At 43.1% G+C, this 14518-nt stretch overlaps 1 protein-coding gene across 6 annotated transcripts in view; it reads right to left on the reverse strand.

Moving 5' to 3' along the window:
- Positions 1-14518, reverse strand: part of SENP1 (SUMO specific peptidase 1) — a 311959-nt gene that overhangs the window by 217911 nt on the left and 79530 nt on the right. For 5 of the 6 annotated variants that reach the window (XM_033935398.1, XM_033935399.1, XM_033935400.1 and 2 more), the window contains 4 exons: positions 10019-10190; positions 9301-9417; positions 8865-8968; positions 8499-8767 (listed from right to left, as the gene is read on the reverse strand). In XM_033935398.1, the coding sequence (XP_033791289.1) occupies positions 8499-8767; positions 8865-8968; positions 9301-9417; positions 10019-10190 (662 nt within the window). The remainder of the gene's footprint in view (positions 1-8498; positions 8768-8864; positions 8969-9300; positions 9418-10018; positions 10191-14518) is intronic. The other variant, XM_033935401.1, reaches the window with a different exon arrangement.

Genomic DNA, 14518 nt, shown 5'->3' on the forward strand with positions numbered 1-14518 from the left:
TTGTTTCAACTTCCTGTTTCCGCATAGGCGAGACTCACAGAGGGAATGGCCGACGTCGGCAGCCTGTCTTGATCGTCCGAGGCTGGGAAGAACAGAAGATTTCCGCGAACACCACCGGGACAGGAAATTTAACGGCGTCCATCTTGCTGGTCCTGTGCGGACCGGCAGGAATTTTCTGCGGACCGGCACCGGTCCGCGGACCGGCGGTTGAAGAACTATGGTCTAAACCATCCGATTAAGAGGAAAAAAACGCTCTTATTCTTAAAACATCAGAATGCGGATATCTGTTATATCCAAGAGACGCATCTGTCTGCTGAAGAATCTAAAAAGCTGGAGGGGAATTGGGTGAAACATTGTTTTTTTGCCCCTGCAGTGGGGAAAAAGGCTGGAGTTGCTATTTTGGTTAATAAAAAATGTAATGCAATGTTTAGTATGATAGCTTCTGATCCATTAGGAAGATGGTTGCATATTAACATGAGTATGGGTAATACTACTTTGTCGCTTTTCAATGTATATGCCCCCAATTCGAACCAAATAGAGTTCTATAAGTCTCGACAACAGTTGGTTTTGCCACTGGCTGCTTCTAATTTAGTAGTGGCGGGAGATTTCAATGCAGTTATGGATCCTTTATTGGATAAAAAACCTAGTAAAGTTATAAAGTCATTAGGGTTAGATAATTTTGTACAATCTTCTAATTTAAAAGATATATGGCATATTCTTCATTTTAATGATCGAGAATTTTCTTTTTGTTCTCATGTTCATAAATCTTTTTCAAGAATAGATTATGTTTTTATTTCAAATAATTTAATACATCAGGTTTCACAAGCCTCCATTGATCCAATTATTTTGTCGGATCATGTGGGTTGAATTTAATGTTATTGATAATGATAATAGACCAGTATGGAGATTTGATAATACATTGCTTGCGGATTCAAAATTTTGTGAAGATTTTAAATTAAAAATTACTAAATATTTTCAAATCAATAATACAGAGGAAATCTCTATAGAAACCTTATGGGATGAGATGTCCTATAAATTAGCAAGAAATGATATTTTCTCACATCAAGCTCTGTATTATGGAAGCTCTAATAAGGCGGGAAGATTATTGGCTAATTATCTTAAAGTAAAGAAAAGGAAATCAAAAATAAGTATAATTAAGGATGAAAAAGGAGTTACACATTTTCAAATTGGTCCTATTCTAAAGCAATTTTTAAATTTCTATAAAAACCTTTATTCTTCTGAGTCTTATTTAGATAGGGAAAAGGATGGCATTGATTTTTTATAATTAATAATAATAATAATAACAGTTTATATACCGCAATACCGTTAAGTTCTATGCGGTTTACAGAAGATTAGTGGAGTACAAGTTGAGTTGACGTACAAGTTGAGTTAACTTAAGGGATGTGGGAACAATGGGGAGAAAGGGCAAGAGAGGAGAAGGAGGGAAGTGGGTCAGCTGTCTAGGTATTTCAGGAATAGGTGAGTTTTGAGGCGTTTCCTGAATACCTCATAAGTGGTGGGCAATAGGAGTTGTTCTAGGTCTTTACCCCATAGAGCAGCCTGATGTGAGAGAAGATGCTATGGTGTTTTTTTAGTTTGCATCCTCTAACCGGGGGAGAAACGAAGTACGAGTGGGAGCTTCTCTTGTGTTTGTTGGCTGAGAAGGAGAATAGATCAGTGATGTATTTAGGGGTTAGACCGTAGAAAACTTTAAAACAGAGGCAGGCGAACTTAAACTTTACACGAGGGTCTGAAGGTTCCAGATCATATAAAAAGAAGTTTAGAAGAGCCTATATCACTAAAAGAATTACAAACTGCATTGAAGTCTCTTAGAGTTGGGTCTGCTCCAGGTGGTGATGGTTATACTGTAGAGTTTTATAAATCTTTTCAAATTATCTTATTACCTCATTTATTAAATTTATATTTGACACAACTAAATAAAGGTTGTATTACAGGTACTATGGCAGAATCATTAACTATTATTTTGCCGAAGCTAAATAAAGATCCTACTTTGGTTTCGAATTACAGGCCTATTTCTTTAATTAATGTTGATGGGAAATTATTGGCTAAACTTTTGGCTTTACGTTTGGCTAAGGCTCTTCCTTACATTATTGGTATGCATCAAACGGGTTTTGTTGCTCAGAGGCACTCTTCTAACAATACTCTTCTAACAAAGGAATTAAATGATCCGGCCTTCTCTGTGTCATTGGATGCAGAGAAGGCTTTTGATCGGGTAGAATTGGCCTTTATGTATCAAGCTATGGAGTGGTTTGGTATGGGATCAGGATTTATACAAATGATTCAAACGTTGTATAACTCTCCTGTTGCAAGATTATATATTGATAATAATTTTTCAGATTCTTTCAAGTTGCAAAGGGGAGTCTCCTTTGTTGTTTGATATAGTACTTGAACCCTTGTTGTTGGCTATTCAACAGGTAAAGGAGATTCAAGGTATTCCACGTTCTGGAAAGGAATATAAAGTATCTGCTTACGCAGATGATATATTGCTTCATTTGAGAAATCCTGAGTCAACCATTCCATGTTTGCTTGATTTGATTGAGAATTTTGGGAAATTTTCGGGATATAAAATAAATTGGACTAAGTCAGAAGTTCTCCCTTTAAATGTATATTACACAAAAGGTTTATTCGATTCATTTCCTTTTATTTGGAAGGAGGAAGGAATAAAATATCTAGGAATTTGGATAAAAAAGACAATTGAAGAGACGATGAAAATAAATGAAAAGACTTTATTGCAAAAAGTAACAAAGTTATGTGAACAATGGAATCTGTTGCATCTATCTTGATGAGGAAGAGTCCAAATTGTTAAGATGATGATATTGCCTGTTTGTTATCAAATGGGTATGATTCCAGTTTTTTTTCAGGGGTCTTTTTATAAAAAGTTGAATAGTATGTTGATTAAGTTTATTTGGCTGGGTAAAAGAGCAAGAATTGCCTTAGTGACCTTACAAAAGCCAATTGTGGAGGGTGGGGTAAATTTTCCAAATTTTTATAGGTACCATCAATCCTATATTATGCGTCAAGGTATGTATTGGGTCCTCCCAGAACTCATGGAACAGCTACCAGATTGGTTATATTTGGAATGGCAACTCATGTTTCCCATTAGACGTCGTCATCTTCTTAGTATCAAAATGCCTAGAATTCGGAAAAACAATAGAATATTAATGGACACATGGAAAACTTTACGATTTATTAATAATTTAACACCTCTTCCAATTCAAAAATCTACATATCAAAATATATGGCTAAACCGCAGGATCCAAATAGGCGGTTTTAAGATTGTCTGGAAGGATTGGATTAAAGCAGGTATACAAACCTTAAATGATGTTATATCTAATGGCAAACTGCTGGATTTTTCACAGCTGCAACTTAAATTTGGTCTAAATAAAAAACAAAGTTATAAGTGGTTGCAACTGAAGCAGGCTATTCAGGCAGGGTTCCCTGAATGGAAATCTCTTAATAATCAATTTAGTTTGGATTTTTTATGCTTTCAGGCAGACTTCCTGGGTCACCAGGCCGCGCAGTGGTATAAATTATTATCTGGCTATTTAAATAAGAAACCAAAAACTGGACTTAGAGATATTTGGAGCACTGAGATTAAGCATCAAATTAGTGCATCTCAATGGCCACGTATTTGGTCCTGGAGGATGAAGTGTACAATGTCTGCATCTATGAGGCAAACATGGTTTTTCCTGTTGCATAGAGCACTCTGGACCTCTGTTCGTTTACAAAAATTGGATTGCTCTAAGTCTAATAGATGTTGGCATTGTCATTTTGAAGCTGGAACTTTTGATCATTTATTGTTTTACTAGTGTTTAAGCCCATTACATTAATGGGTGCTAGAATATATACCTGTCTGTCTTCCTTTCTTTCTGTCTCTCTCCCTCCTGCTATTTTTCTCTCTCTCCCTGGCACCCTTTGTCTGTCTGTCTTTCTTTCTTTCTGTCTGTCTCCCCCCACCCCACTTTCCTTTGCAGAAGCAGCAGTGATATTCCCTTCCCCTCCAGGTCCCTGTGAAGTAGTAGCATCATTCCCCCACCCCTCATTCCCTTCTCTCCCCCCCACTTTCCTTTGCAGAAGCAGTGATATTTCCTTTCCCCTCCAGATCCCTGTGAAGTAGTAGCAGCATTTTCCCCCACCCACCCCCCATTCCCTTCTCCCCCCCCCCACTTTCCTTTGCAGAAGCAGCAGTGATATTTCCCTTCCCCTCCAGGTCCCTGTGAAGTAGTAGCAGCATTCCCCCCCCCATTCACTTCTCTCCCCCCCCACTTTCTTCTGCAGAAGCAGCAGTGATATTTCCCTTCCCCTCCAGATCCCTGTGAAGTAGTAGCAGCATTTTCCCCCACCCACCCCCCATTCCCTTCTCTTCCCCCCCCCCCACTTTCCTTTGCAGAAGCAGTAGCAGTATTTCTCTTCCCCTCCAGGTCCCTGTGAAGTAGTAGCAGCATTTTCCCCCACCCACCCCCCATTCCCTTCTCTTACCGTGAGCTGCCCTGCTCCGTTCGGCCCCTCCTCCTTCCCTTCCCGCGGGCTGGCCTGCTGCGACTGAAGTTTTTTTTTCGGCGGCTTTTCCTGTGGTGGCTGATCTTCCTGTAAAGAGCAGCCTACGATGGTGTCCGGCTTTAGCGAACCTCGCAGGCCGCTCTCCAACTCGGTAGCACGTTCCCTCTGACGCGATCCCGTGCGTCAGAGGGAACGTGCTACCGAGGTTGGAGAGCGGCCTGCGAGGTTCGCTAAAGCCGGACACCATCGCAGGCTACTCTTTACAGGAGGATCAGCAGCAACAGGCGGCGGCGAGTTAGGGCGGGAGGTGTGTTCCCTGCTGAGGACGCGGGCAGGGAGAGAGCTTGCCTGGCTTCCATGGTGAGTGAGGGCGGGAGGAGGGGAGTGACTGGGGACCCGCGCATGCGCACTCCTGCAAAGCCACGGACCTACATCTCACGGAACAGGGATTACAGATCACGCAGGTCTGAGTGCGCATGCGCGGCTAGCATTTTATTATTATTTTAGATTGTCCATTCATTAAGGCTTTTTGGGAGTCTATTTGGGATCAAATAAATTGTTTGTTAGAGAACCATGTAGCATTGTCATATGACATAATTTTATTTGGCATGACTATGAGAGCTAAATGTCAAATATCTGCTAATAACAACAAGCTTTTATTGATATTAACAGGAGTTGCCATCCAACAAATAACACATAATTGGGACTGTAGAAGACTGAATTATTGTTTTTGGTGGTCTTCAGTTTGTCATGTGTATAAAATGGAAAGAGCGTTGGCTGTTCAAAAAGGTTATTATAATAAATTTAAGGATGTGTGGGGATCATTATTAAATTATAGTAATGAATAAGTTACACTTTTCCCAATCTTAATACACATGTGGTTTTTGGGGGGGAGGGGGATTTCTTGTTTTTCTATTAAAAATATATAGATGATTCTCGTAAGATATTATTTTCATGAGATATATATTAGTTGTATATGAATTTGGGAGGGGGGTGGGGGTTAAATCTTCTTGGTGTATGATATTGAAAATTTTTCAAGTGATGTTGTATTATATTTGGTTGATATTTACTGTATACTTGATGTAAGTTTAAAAATGAATAAAGAAATTTAAAAAAAACAAAAAAAACCCAACAGTAACAACGCTCCCAACAGGAGCAACAACGAACAATGAGCAATACTGTTTTTAAGATGTACAGATAAAACCCCTTAAGCTACTATTCTTTTGATCTCCCTGGCCCTAAAAAAATACTAGAACCCACAGAAAAAATACCACTTTTCACGTGAAAAATCCTTAAGAACAGACAGATAGGGTGGGGTGCTGTTCTGGTCTGGAGAATCTAAAAGAAAGAAAATTAGCAGGTAAGATCCTAATTTCTCCTTCTTTACCACTTCTCTAGACTGGTACAGCTTCACTGATGGGACATACCAAAGCAGTACTCATCATGGGTGGGACCCCCGTAGGGCCACCACCAAAACACGCTCACCGAATACCGCATCCTGATGCACCTGAACGTACACACGATAGTATCACAAAAAGGAATGCAAAGAAGACCAAACCACAGCTTTACAGATATCCACCGAAGGCATCAGAGAAGACTCAGCCCAAGAAGCTACCTGACTCCAAGTGGAATGAGCCTTGAGAAATTCCGGAACAGGTTTCTTTTGAAGAAGGAATGTGGAAGCGATAATCTTCTTGATCCAGCGCATAATGGTAGCCTTGGAAGCACTATCCCCCTTTCGAGCACCCACCAAGAGAACAAAAAGATGATCTGACTTTCGGAACTCTTGGGTCCACCGAAGGACTTGACAGACATCCAACTTGCGCAACTGCTTCTGCTCCGAAGAGCTTTCCCGACTACCCAAGACTGGGAGGACCACTGACTGATTGATATGAAAAGGCAAGACCACCTTTGGCAGAAAAGAAGGAACTGGCTGTAGCAGAAACTGCTCCCTAGAGTACTCCAGGAAGAGAGGCCTACAAGAAAAAGCCTGCAACTCAGAAACGCGTCTCACAGAAGAAATGGCCACCAAAAAGACCACTTTAAGGGTAAGGTCCTTCAACGAACAGGAACCCAAGGGGCTCAAAAGGCGGGTGCACAAGCGTGGACAGGACCAGATTGAGATCCCAAGCTGTAAAGTCACCCTCAAAAACCGAACCACGTCCAGAGTGGAGCGCCGACCTAGCAGCAAACTGCGAAACGCAGGCAAAGCTGCAAGCTGAACCCGGAGGGAAGACCAGGCTAGGCCCCTGTCCAGACCATCCTGGAAGAACTCCAAAATGTGAGGCAAAGAGGCGCGAACGGAAACCACCCCATGCGTCGTATACCACTCCTTAAATATACACAAAACTTACACATAAACCGGAGAAGTGGAAAGTCTCTTGGACCCCAAGAAAATGGAGATCACTTCATCTGAACAACCTTTCTTACCTAGGGGTTCCCTTTCAAGAGCTAAGCCATAAGACAAAAGGGAACAGGATCGAACACTGGAATGGGACCCTGAGTCAGAAGGTCAGACGAGAGGAGAATCTGCTGCGGGATGACAAACCAGATCTGCTTACCACGGGCGCCGGGGCCAGTCCAGGGCCACCAGGATCACACGGTCGGGGTACCAAGTAATGTGAAGAAGAACTCTGCCCACCATCGGACAGGGAGGAAACACGTATAGGAGGCCTGCCATCGGCCAAGGCTGTACCAGAGCATCCAGCCCCTTGGCCTGAGCATCCCTGTGCCGATTGAAACAGGACGCTTTGGTGTTGACACTCGTGACCATCAGGTCCATGACAGGTCAACCCCAAGTCTGCACAACCAACTCAAAGGCCATGGGATCAAGACACCACTCTCCGGGATCTAGCACACTACAACTGAGGAAGTCAGCCTGAACATTCTCCATTCCTGCTATGTGGGAAGCTGAGATATCCAGAAGATGTATCTCTGCTCAGGCCATGAGCAGAGCCGCTTCCTGCACCACCAGACAACTTTTGGTTCCCCCTGACGATTGACATAAGCCACCGCCGTGGCATTGTCCGAGAGAAGCCGAACAGACTTGCCCGTCAACAACATCTGAAACACTAGCAATGCCAGCCGGATGGCTCTGGTCTCCAGAACATTGATCGACCAAGACGCCTCCTCCGGAGACCAGCTGCCCTGAGCGACCGAGACACTGAGCTGCGGTAAGGAAGTCCCCAGCAGCTACGGTGGTAAGGGAAACCTTGTTTTCCTGACTGTCGGCATCTGGGGGACCCACTGTCAACTGCCGGCGTATGAGGCACTCGAAGGTGATTCCTGGGACTTTGGCACCCAAGGCAGATGAGGATTTTCCTTCACGGCAGCCAGCACAGACACAGGTACTTTTTCCCTTTAAAAGTGCTCATTGTGCAATATACGACCTAGCTAAGAAAAGGTGCCGGTTAACAAGAAAAAAGCAATAACAAAGCACTGAACGATCCCTTCAGACTGGTACTGCCTCAGGATTTTATTTTTTTTTTTTTCAGAACAGATTCCACTGGCTCTCAAAGTCATATGACTTGCCGGTATCGGTGGCAAGGCTTACAGCTAAGGCACCTCTACACAATTTTGGGGAGGTGGAGAAAGGATGGGGGGAGGGACTCAACTCATGACCCGTTGAGTGCGACACATCCAGAGACCCCACAAACAGGGTCCCCCCAAGCTACGTCTGGCACCAGAAGGGGACAAGAAGGTCACCACACAAATTTCAACAGCTCTACACTAAATAGGGAAGACTGTAATAGCTTACCGCATCTGCTGGAGACTGAGAGCAGACTGAGGTATAAGAGGGTAGCATAGCTATTTCTACTACAGCCAAAAGATTTTGTCTCAGTCTCCACCTGCTGGTCATGATAAGCTATTACCCATCAGTGAAGCTGTCTGGAAAGGTGCTAAACAAATTATATATATGCATACACACAAAGCTCTCTAAGAATCTGATGTACATAATACAAATATTAGACTCTCACCTTCTGATTGTGTACGTACAGCAGGTACATTATTTTGCAATAGCTGGTGGACAAAGGAGTCTTCTGATTCACAGGTTATTTCATCTGTGGACAAACTTGAAAGAGGATACAAAACTGGGTCTCTGTGATTTGACTCCTGCTTTTGTGAAGTTAAAGTATTCGACGATTGGGCTGATGGAACATCTATATCAACACTATAACTTAACAGTTTCTTGTGTGAAAGTTGAGGTTGTTTTAATGCGTTATCACAGGAACTTGTGCACCTAGTCCTGGAAGGAAAAAGAAAAAAAAGACTGGTGTTCAGTCACCAAAGAGTAGAAATTTTGATAACTTTATCAACTATGTTAATTATGATTTGCAACTCACAGATGGGAGGGAATAAAGGAAGATGCTTTTGTTGTCAAAAATGTCTTGCCAGTGACCATCTGGAGAAGCTGCCTATATATCTCTTTCTCCTCTTCTCGAACTGTCTACATAAAACAAGCATTCAAATTTTATTTAATAATCAGATTCTACTCTAGCCGTTATAATGTCAGATTAGATTTTAATATTTTCACCAAAATATCAGCTAAAAATGTACAGAAATAAAGCTGATTTTTATAAATAAACCTGCAACTTAAGGAGGAAAGCTGATAAACACCAAATTAACACAAAAATATGCCAAGACCCCCATCCCAATGGTCTTCAAAGCAAACCTCCTCTCCCACACACACTCATGTTCTACCCAGCCACCTGCTCCAAAGTCAACAGATCCCCTTTCCTCACCCTCCTACCCTCTCTCCCAAAACCCCCAAAGACTTACATCATTTGCATTCAGAGTCAGATAGGGTGGAAGAGGAGTAGGAACAACTCCTGCCCATCCCATTATACCACACGGGATCAGGTGGGTGGAAAGATGGTGATCTCTTGGTTTTGAAGACTGGTGGGGAGGAGGAAGGCAATCAGAAAAAAGTGCTAGCTATATGTTTCTCTCACACATACCTGTACTCAAGATGAACTGTTTTTGGGGAGCTTGCAAAGAAAAACATTCATCTATGGCAGGGGTGTCCAATGTCGGTCCTCGAGGGCCGCAATCCAGTCGGGTTTTCAGGATTTCCCCAATGAATATGCATTGAAAGCAGTGCATGCACATAGATCTCATGCATATTCATTGGGGAAATCCTGAAAACCCGACTGGATTGCGGCCCTCGAGGACCGACATTGGACACCCCTGATCTATGGGAACACCTATCAAGGAATAAGTATCAATGTACTTAACGATAAAAGCAAAAGCTAAGAGGACAGACTAATGTACTACGATAACTAATCAAGATCTGTGGTACCTGATTAGAGGATACCAATACAAGAAGTCAATGACTAAGGCTTTCTGATATCAGATGAAATGCTATCCTCGGGAGGGCCCTTCCATTAACATAATGACTGGAACCCCCCACCCCCAGTATACTCACTGGATCAGATTTATCATCTCCATTCCCCAACTACAGAATAGGCTAATAAATTTAGGTAGATTTTTTTCATACCTCTTCTACTGTACTGGAAAATCTTCTCTGGGATTTTTTGGGACTCAGCAAGCTTCGGCGACATGAATTGCTTCTTGATGGACTTGTAACAGGTTTAGTAGGAAATGATTTTTCATATATAGACATGTGAGAATGATGATTTGGCTTCCCCACAGCTACATTTAATGTTCCACTGTGGAAAAAAAGTTTAGAATGGTCTCTAAAATCATATCCTTATTCATGTATTCAGGATACTCACAATGAATATGTATTTGAGAAAGAGTTGGGTGATTTTATAGGAGCCATTTATGCATCTTGATAAAATAGGCACACAGAATCAGCCAAAATAAAACACAAACACCCGCTCAGAAGATAATACAAAATATGTGCATACAGGCTATGTTATCTAAGTGTATTTTATGAAATAAACATATGCAAACTCCACCTCAGGAAATGTTTATAGTATACTCAAATATAAACCAATCTGAATATAAACCAAGATGACTCTTTTTCCCTAAAAAAAGGAGGAAAAAAAGGTTGACTTGAATATAAACCTTGATTAGAAATTTGGGTGACCCTGATGAGAGTCTACAAAGACTAGACATCCTTGCTGAAAGTCTAGTGAAAAAATACCAGAAACATCCACCTTTCCATTATCACTGCTACTGTTACTTATTTCTATGGCACTCCAACACATTCAGTGATTTCATCTCAATACTGGCTTTAAATCAATCTTAATACCACAAAGTTCTCAGTTTGAAACCCTAGGTTTTTGACTATATCTTACATTTGCTATGGTTTTTGAGAAAAGCTAATGTTTCTAAACTAAACTAAACCTTAGGTTTGTATACCACATCATCTCTACATTCGCAAAGCTCGACACGGTTAACAGGAGTTAGGGTAGAAAGGAACTCCAGAGGAGGGAAGGATGAAGAGGAAATTTAGAGGACTAGAATAATCAGAGAGGGAGGAAGAGTTACATTTTTGAGAATAACCAGGTTTTCAGATGTTTACAGAAGAGTTGGAGGGAGCTCAGATTCCTAAGAGGGGAGGTAAGGTTGTTCCAGAGCTCAGTGATTCTAAAAGGGAGGGAGGAACCTAGTTTTCATACAAGGGAGACGCCTTTTAGAGAGGGAAAGGAGCGTTTCAGTTTTTGGGTGGATCTGGTGGAATTGGGGTTAGAGGAATTCCAAGAAAGAGGAATAAAGGGGGGGAGGATGCCGTGTAGGATCTTGAAAGTAAGGTAGGCACATTTGAAGCGGACTCTGGAGATTATCGGAAGCCAATGGAGCTTGGACAAAAGCAGTGAGACGTGGCCGAATTTGCTTTTTGCGAAGATAAGCTTAGCAGCGGCATTCTGAATCCGCTGGAGTATTTGAAGGTTTTTCTTTGTTAGGCTTAGGTAGATAGAGTTGCAATAGTCCAGTCTGGAAAGGATGGTGGATTGGACAAGGACGGCAAAGTGTTTTTGATGGAAACAGGTTCTCACTTTCCTCAGCATGTGAAGGCTGAAGAAACATTTTTTTATTAGGGAGTTGAGGTGTTCATTGAAGGAAAGTGTAGAGTCAATGATGACTCCCAGAATTTTACTTGAGTATTCAAGATTCAGAGTGGGGCCAGAGGACAGAGGGATGGAGGTGGGCAGTTGGTCCAATTTTGGGCCAAGCCAGAGAAGTTTTGTTTTGGATTCGTTCAGTTTCATCTGCACAGTGTGGGCCCAGGATTGAAGGTTCGATATATATGAGGATATGTTCGCAGAGAGGATGGTGAGGTTCCAGTCGGTCTCAAGGAGGACAAAGATGTTGTCTGCGTAAGTGTAAAGTGTTTCAAGGGGTAGAGGTGGAGGAGTTTAAGAGAGGACATTTAAATGTTGAAAAGGATAGGGGAGAGAGGTGAGCCTTGTGGGACTCCACAGATTGGGTTCCAGAGGGAGGAAGAAGTGCCCTTCATGTTGACTGTGTAGGAGCGGGAGCGTAAGAACTTCGAGAACCAGTCAAGGACTGTGGAGTTAATGCCTATCTCGGTGAGTTGGTAAAGTAGGATATCATGATGGACGACATCAAAAGCTGCAGAGAGGTCGAATTGAAGAAGGACGGCAAACTTGTTGCGAGAATGGAGATGTTGAACTTTTGAGATTAAGGAAGTCAGAAGGGATTCGGTGCTGAAGTTGGGATGGAAGCCGTATTGGTAGGGTAGCAGAATGGTGAATTTTTCAAGAAAGGAAGATAGTTGAGTGGATATGATGGATTCTAGCATCTTGGTAAGGAGAGGAATGTTTGCTATTGGACGGTAGCTGGATGGGGTAGAGGGGTCTAGATCAGGTTTTTTCAGTAGTGGAGTTAAGGAGATATGGCCCATTTCTGGGGAGAATAGACCTGAATGGAGGGTGGAGTTTATGAGAATGGTAAGAGATGAGATGGCCTGAGGGGGAGTGTTCTCATAAAAGTAGGCGGGGAATGGATCCAAGGTACAATTGCAGGATTTCAATTTGAGGCAGAGATTATGGACCAGGGATTCAGAAACAAGTTCGAAGGAAGACCAGGATCTTGTCAGCTGGGATAGGGTAGGAGTCTGTAAGGATAGGGTTGGGGTCGACTGGAATCAGAGATTTGTAGGAGATTGCAGGAGGGAAGGAGCGCCTCAAGGTGGAGACCTTGTCGCTGAAGAACTTTGCCATAGAATCGGCTGAGGGGGAGGATGGAGGCATTATTGGAGGTTAAGGAACGTCAGATGTTAAATAATGTGCTACTCTGGTTGTTGGATTTGAAGATTTTCAGCAAATGAGACAGATGAATCTTACCAGCCTGCGGTGTGGTGGCCTGTTTCGATGCTTTCAGGCTCTGACTGTGGTGCACCTGTGCAGTACAGTATGCCGGGAGTGCCTCTTCATTTCTGCCACTTTTCGCTTGCTGTTGTCTCTGGTCATCTTCGTGGGATTGCGCACCAGTTTGCAGGAAGTCTGGTTGATGTGCCGTGGACCACCAATGATGTTGGGGTATCGCTGCTTGATGGGGCACAGCAGAGCATGGCTGAAACCACATCAGCAGCAGCATCGGCCTCCTACTCCAGGCGCAACCAGGAAGAAAGCTACGAGGCCAGCAGAAGCATCCGCCTCTGTGCCGCCTCCTGCTCCAGGCGAGCTGAGAAGAAAGCTGCGAGGCCAGTGAGAGTGGCAAAGAAGCATGTGGGGCATCGGGCCTTCAGAGGAACGCAATGGTGGGGCTCCGGTGGCAACCGGATGCGATGTGGAGAGGAGCAGCAGCTGCCTGGGGCTAGCCATTAGGAGTCTGGTGAATGGAGGCAGCCGGTGTCAGGTCAAAAGCGCGCCGGGACAAAGGCGCGCGCAGACAATTGAGCGCAGCGCGGAGGTTTTTAGGGCTTCGACGGGGGGGCGTGAATAGACATCTCGCCGCGTCCGGGAGCGGCAGAGCCAACAGTGTCCAGTCGGGCTCTGTGGCGGCGTTTGCTTAGCCTGCACCACTCGGCAGTGAGAGGCAGCCAACAGCAGCAGAGGAGGAGAATTGGAGGAGCCACGTGGATGGGTCTGTGGCAGAGGCAGCGGTGGAGGCGTCCCTAATGGTAATTAAGTTTTTGGGGATGTGAAACAAATTGTTCAAGTTTCCATTATCTTCTATGGGGAAAGTTACTTTGATATACGAGTGTTTTGGTTTAAGAGCATGCTTCTGGAACGAATTATGCTCTTAAACCAAGGTACCACTGTATACATATGCAGATGACATCCTTGCCTTCTTGAGATAGACTCAAACCTTACTAACCTCACTGAGAATATAATAGCATGAATAACGAAACTCCAATCATGGGCCCTCACTGTACAAATGAAGCTGAACGAGTCCAAAATAAAACTTCTCTGGCTTGGCCCAAAATTAGATCAGCTACCCATGCTTATCTCATTACCTTCTGGTCCCACACTGCAGATTGAATTCTCAAGCAAAGTTTTGGACATCATTATTGACTCTATACTTTCTTTTAACGACCATCTCAACTCTCTGTAAAAAAATGTTTCTTTAGTCTTCACCTGTTGGGAAAAGTGAGATTCTGCTTCCAACAACATTTTGCTGTCCTTGTACAATCAATCATTCTTTCCAGACTGGACTATTGTAACTCAATCTATCTAAGCCTAACCAAGAAAAGTCTTCAAAGACTTCAGCAGATCCAGAACACTGCGGCTAGGTTGATCTTCATAAAAAGTAAAATTGATCATGTTTACCTGCGTCTGTCAAAACTTCACTGGCTTCCAGTAATTTCTAGGGTTCATTTTAAATGTGCCTGCATAACATTCATCCTACATGGCACTCTTCCTCCCCTAATTCCACTATCTTGGAATTCTTCAAGACCTGACACTACCAGATCCACCCAAAAACTTGGGGAAATCTCTTTTCTTCAAATTCACTGAACTTTGGAATAACCTCCCTGCCCTGCTGCGGAATCTGGGCTCCCTCTAATTATTCCATAAGCATCTGAAAACTTGGTTATTCTCAAAAATGTAAATCTCTCTACCCT

The sequence above is a fragment of the Geotrypetes seraphini genome, chromosome 3 (genome assembly GCF_902459505.1).
Source record: "Geotrypetes seraphini chromosome 3, aGeoSer1.1, whole genome shotgun sequence".
Classification (NCBI taxonomy): domain Eukaryota; kingdom Metazoa; phylum Chordata; class Amphibia; order Gymnophiona; family Dermophiidae; genus Geotrypetes; species Geotrypetes seraphini.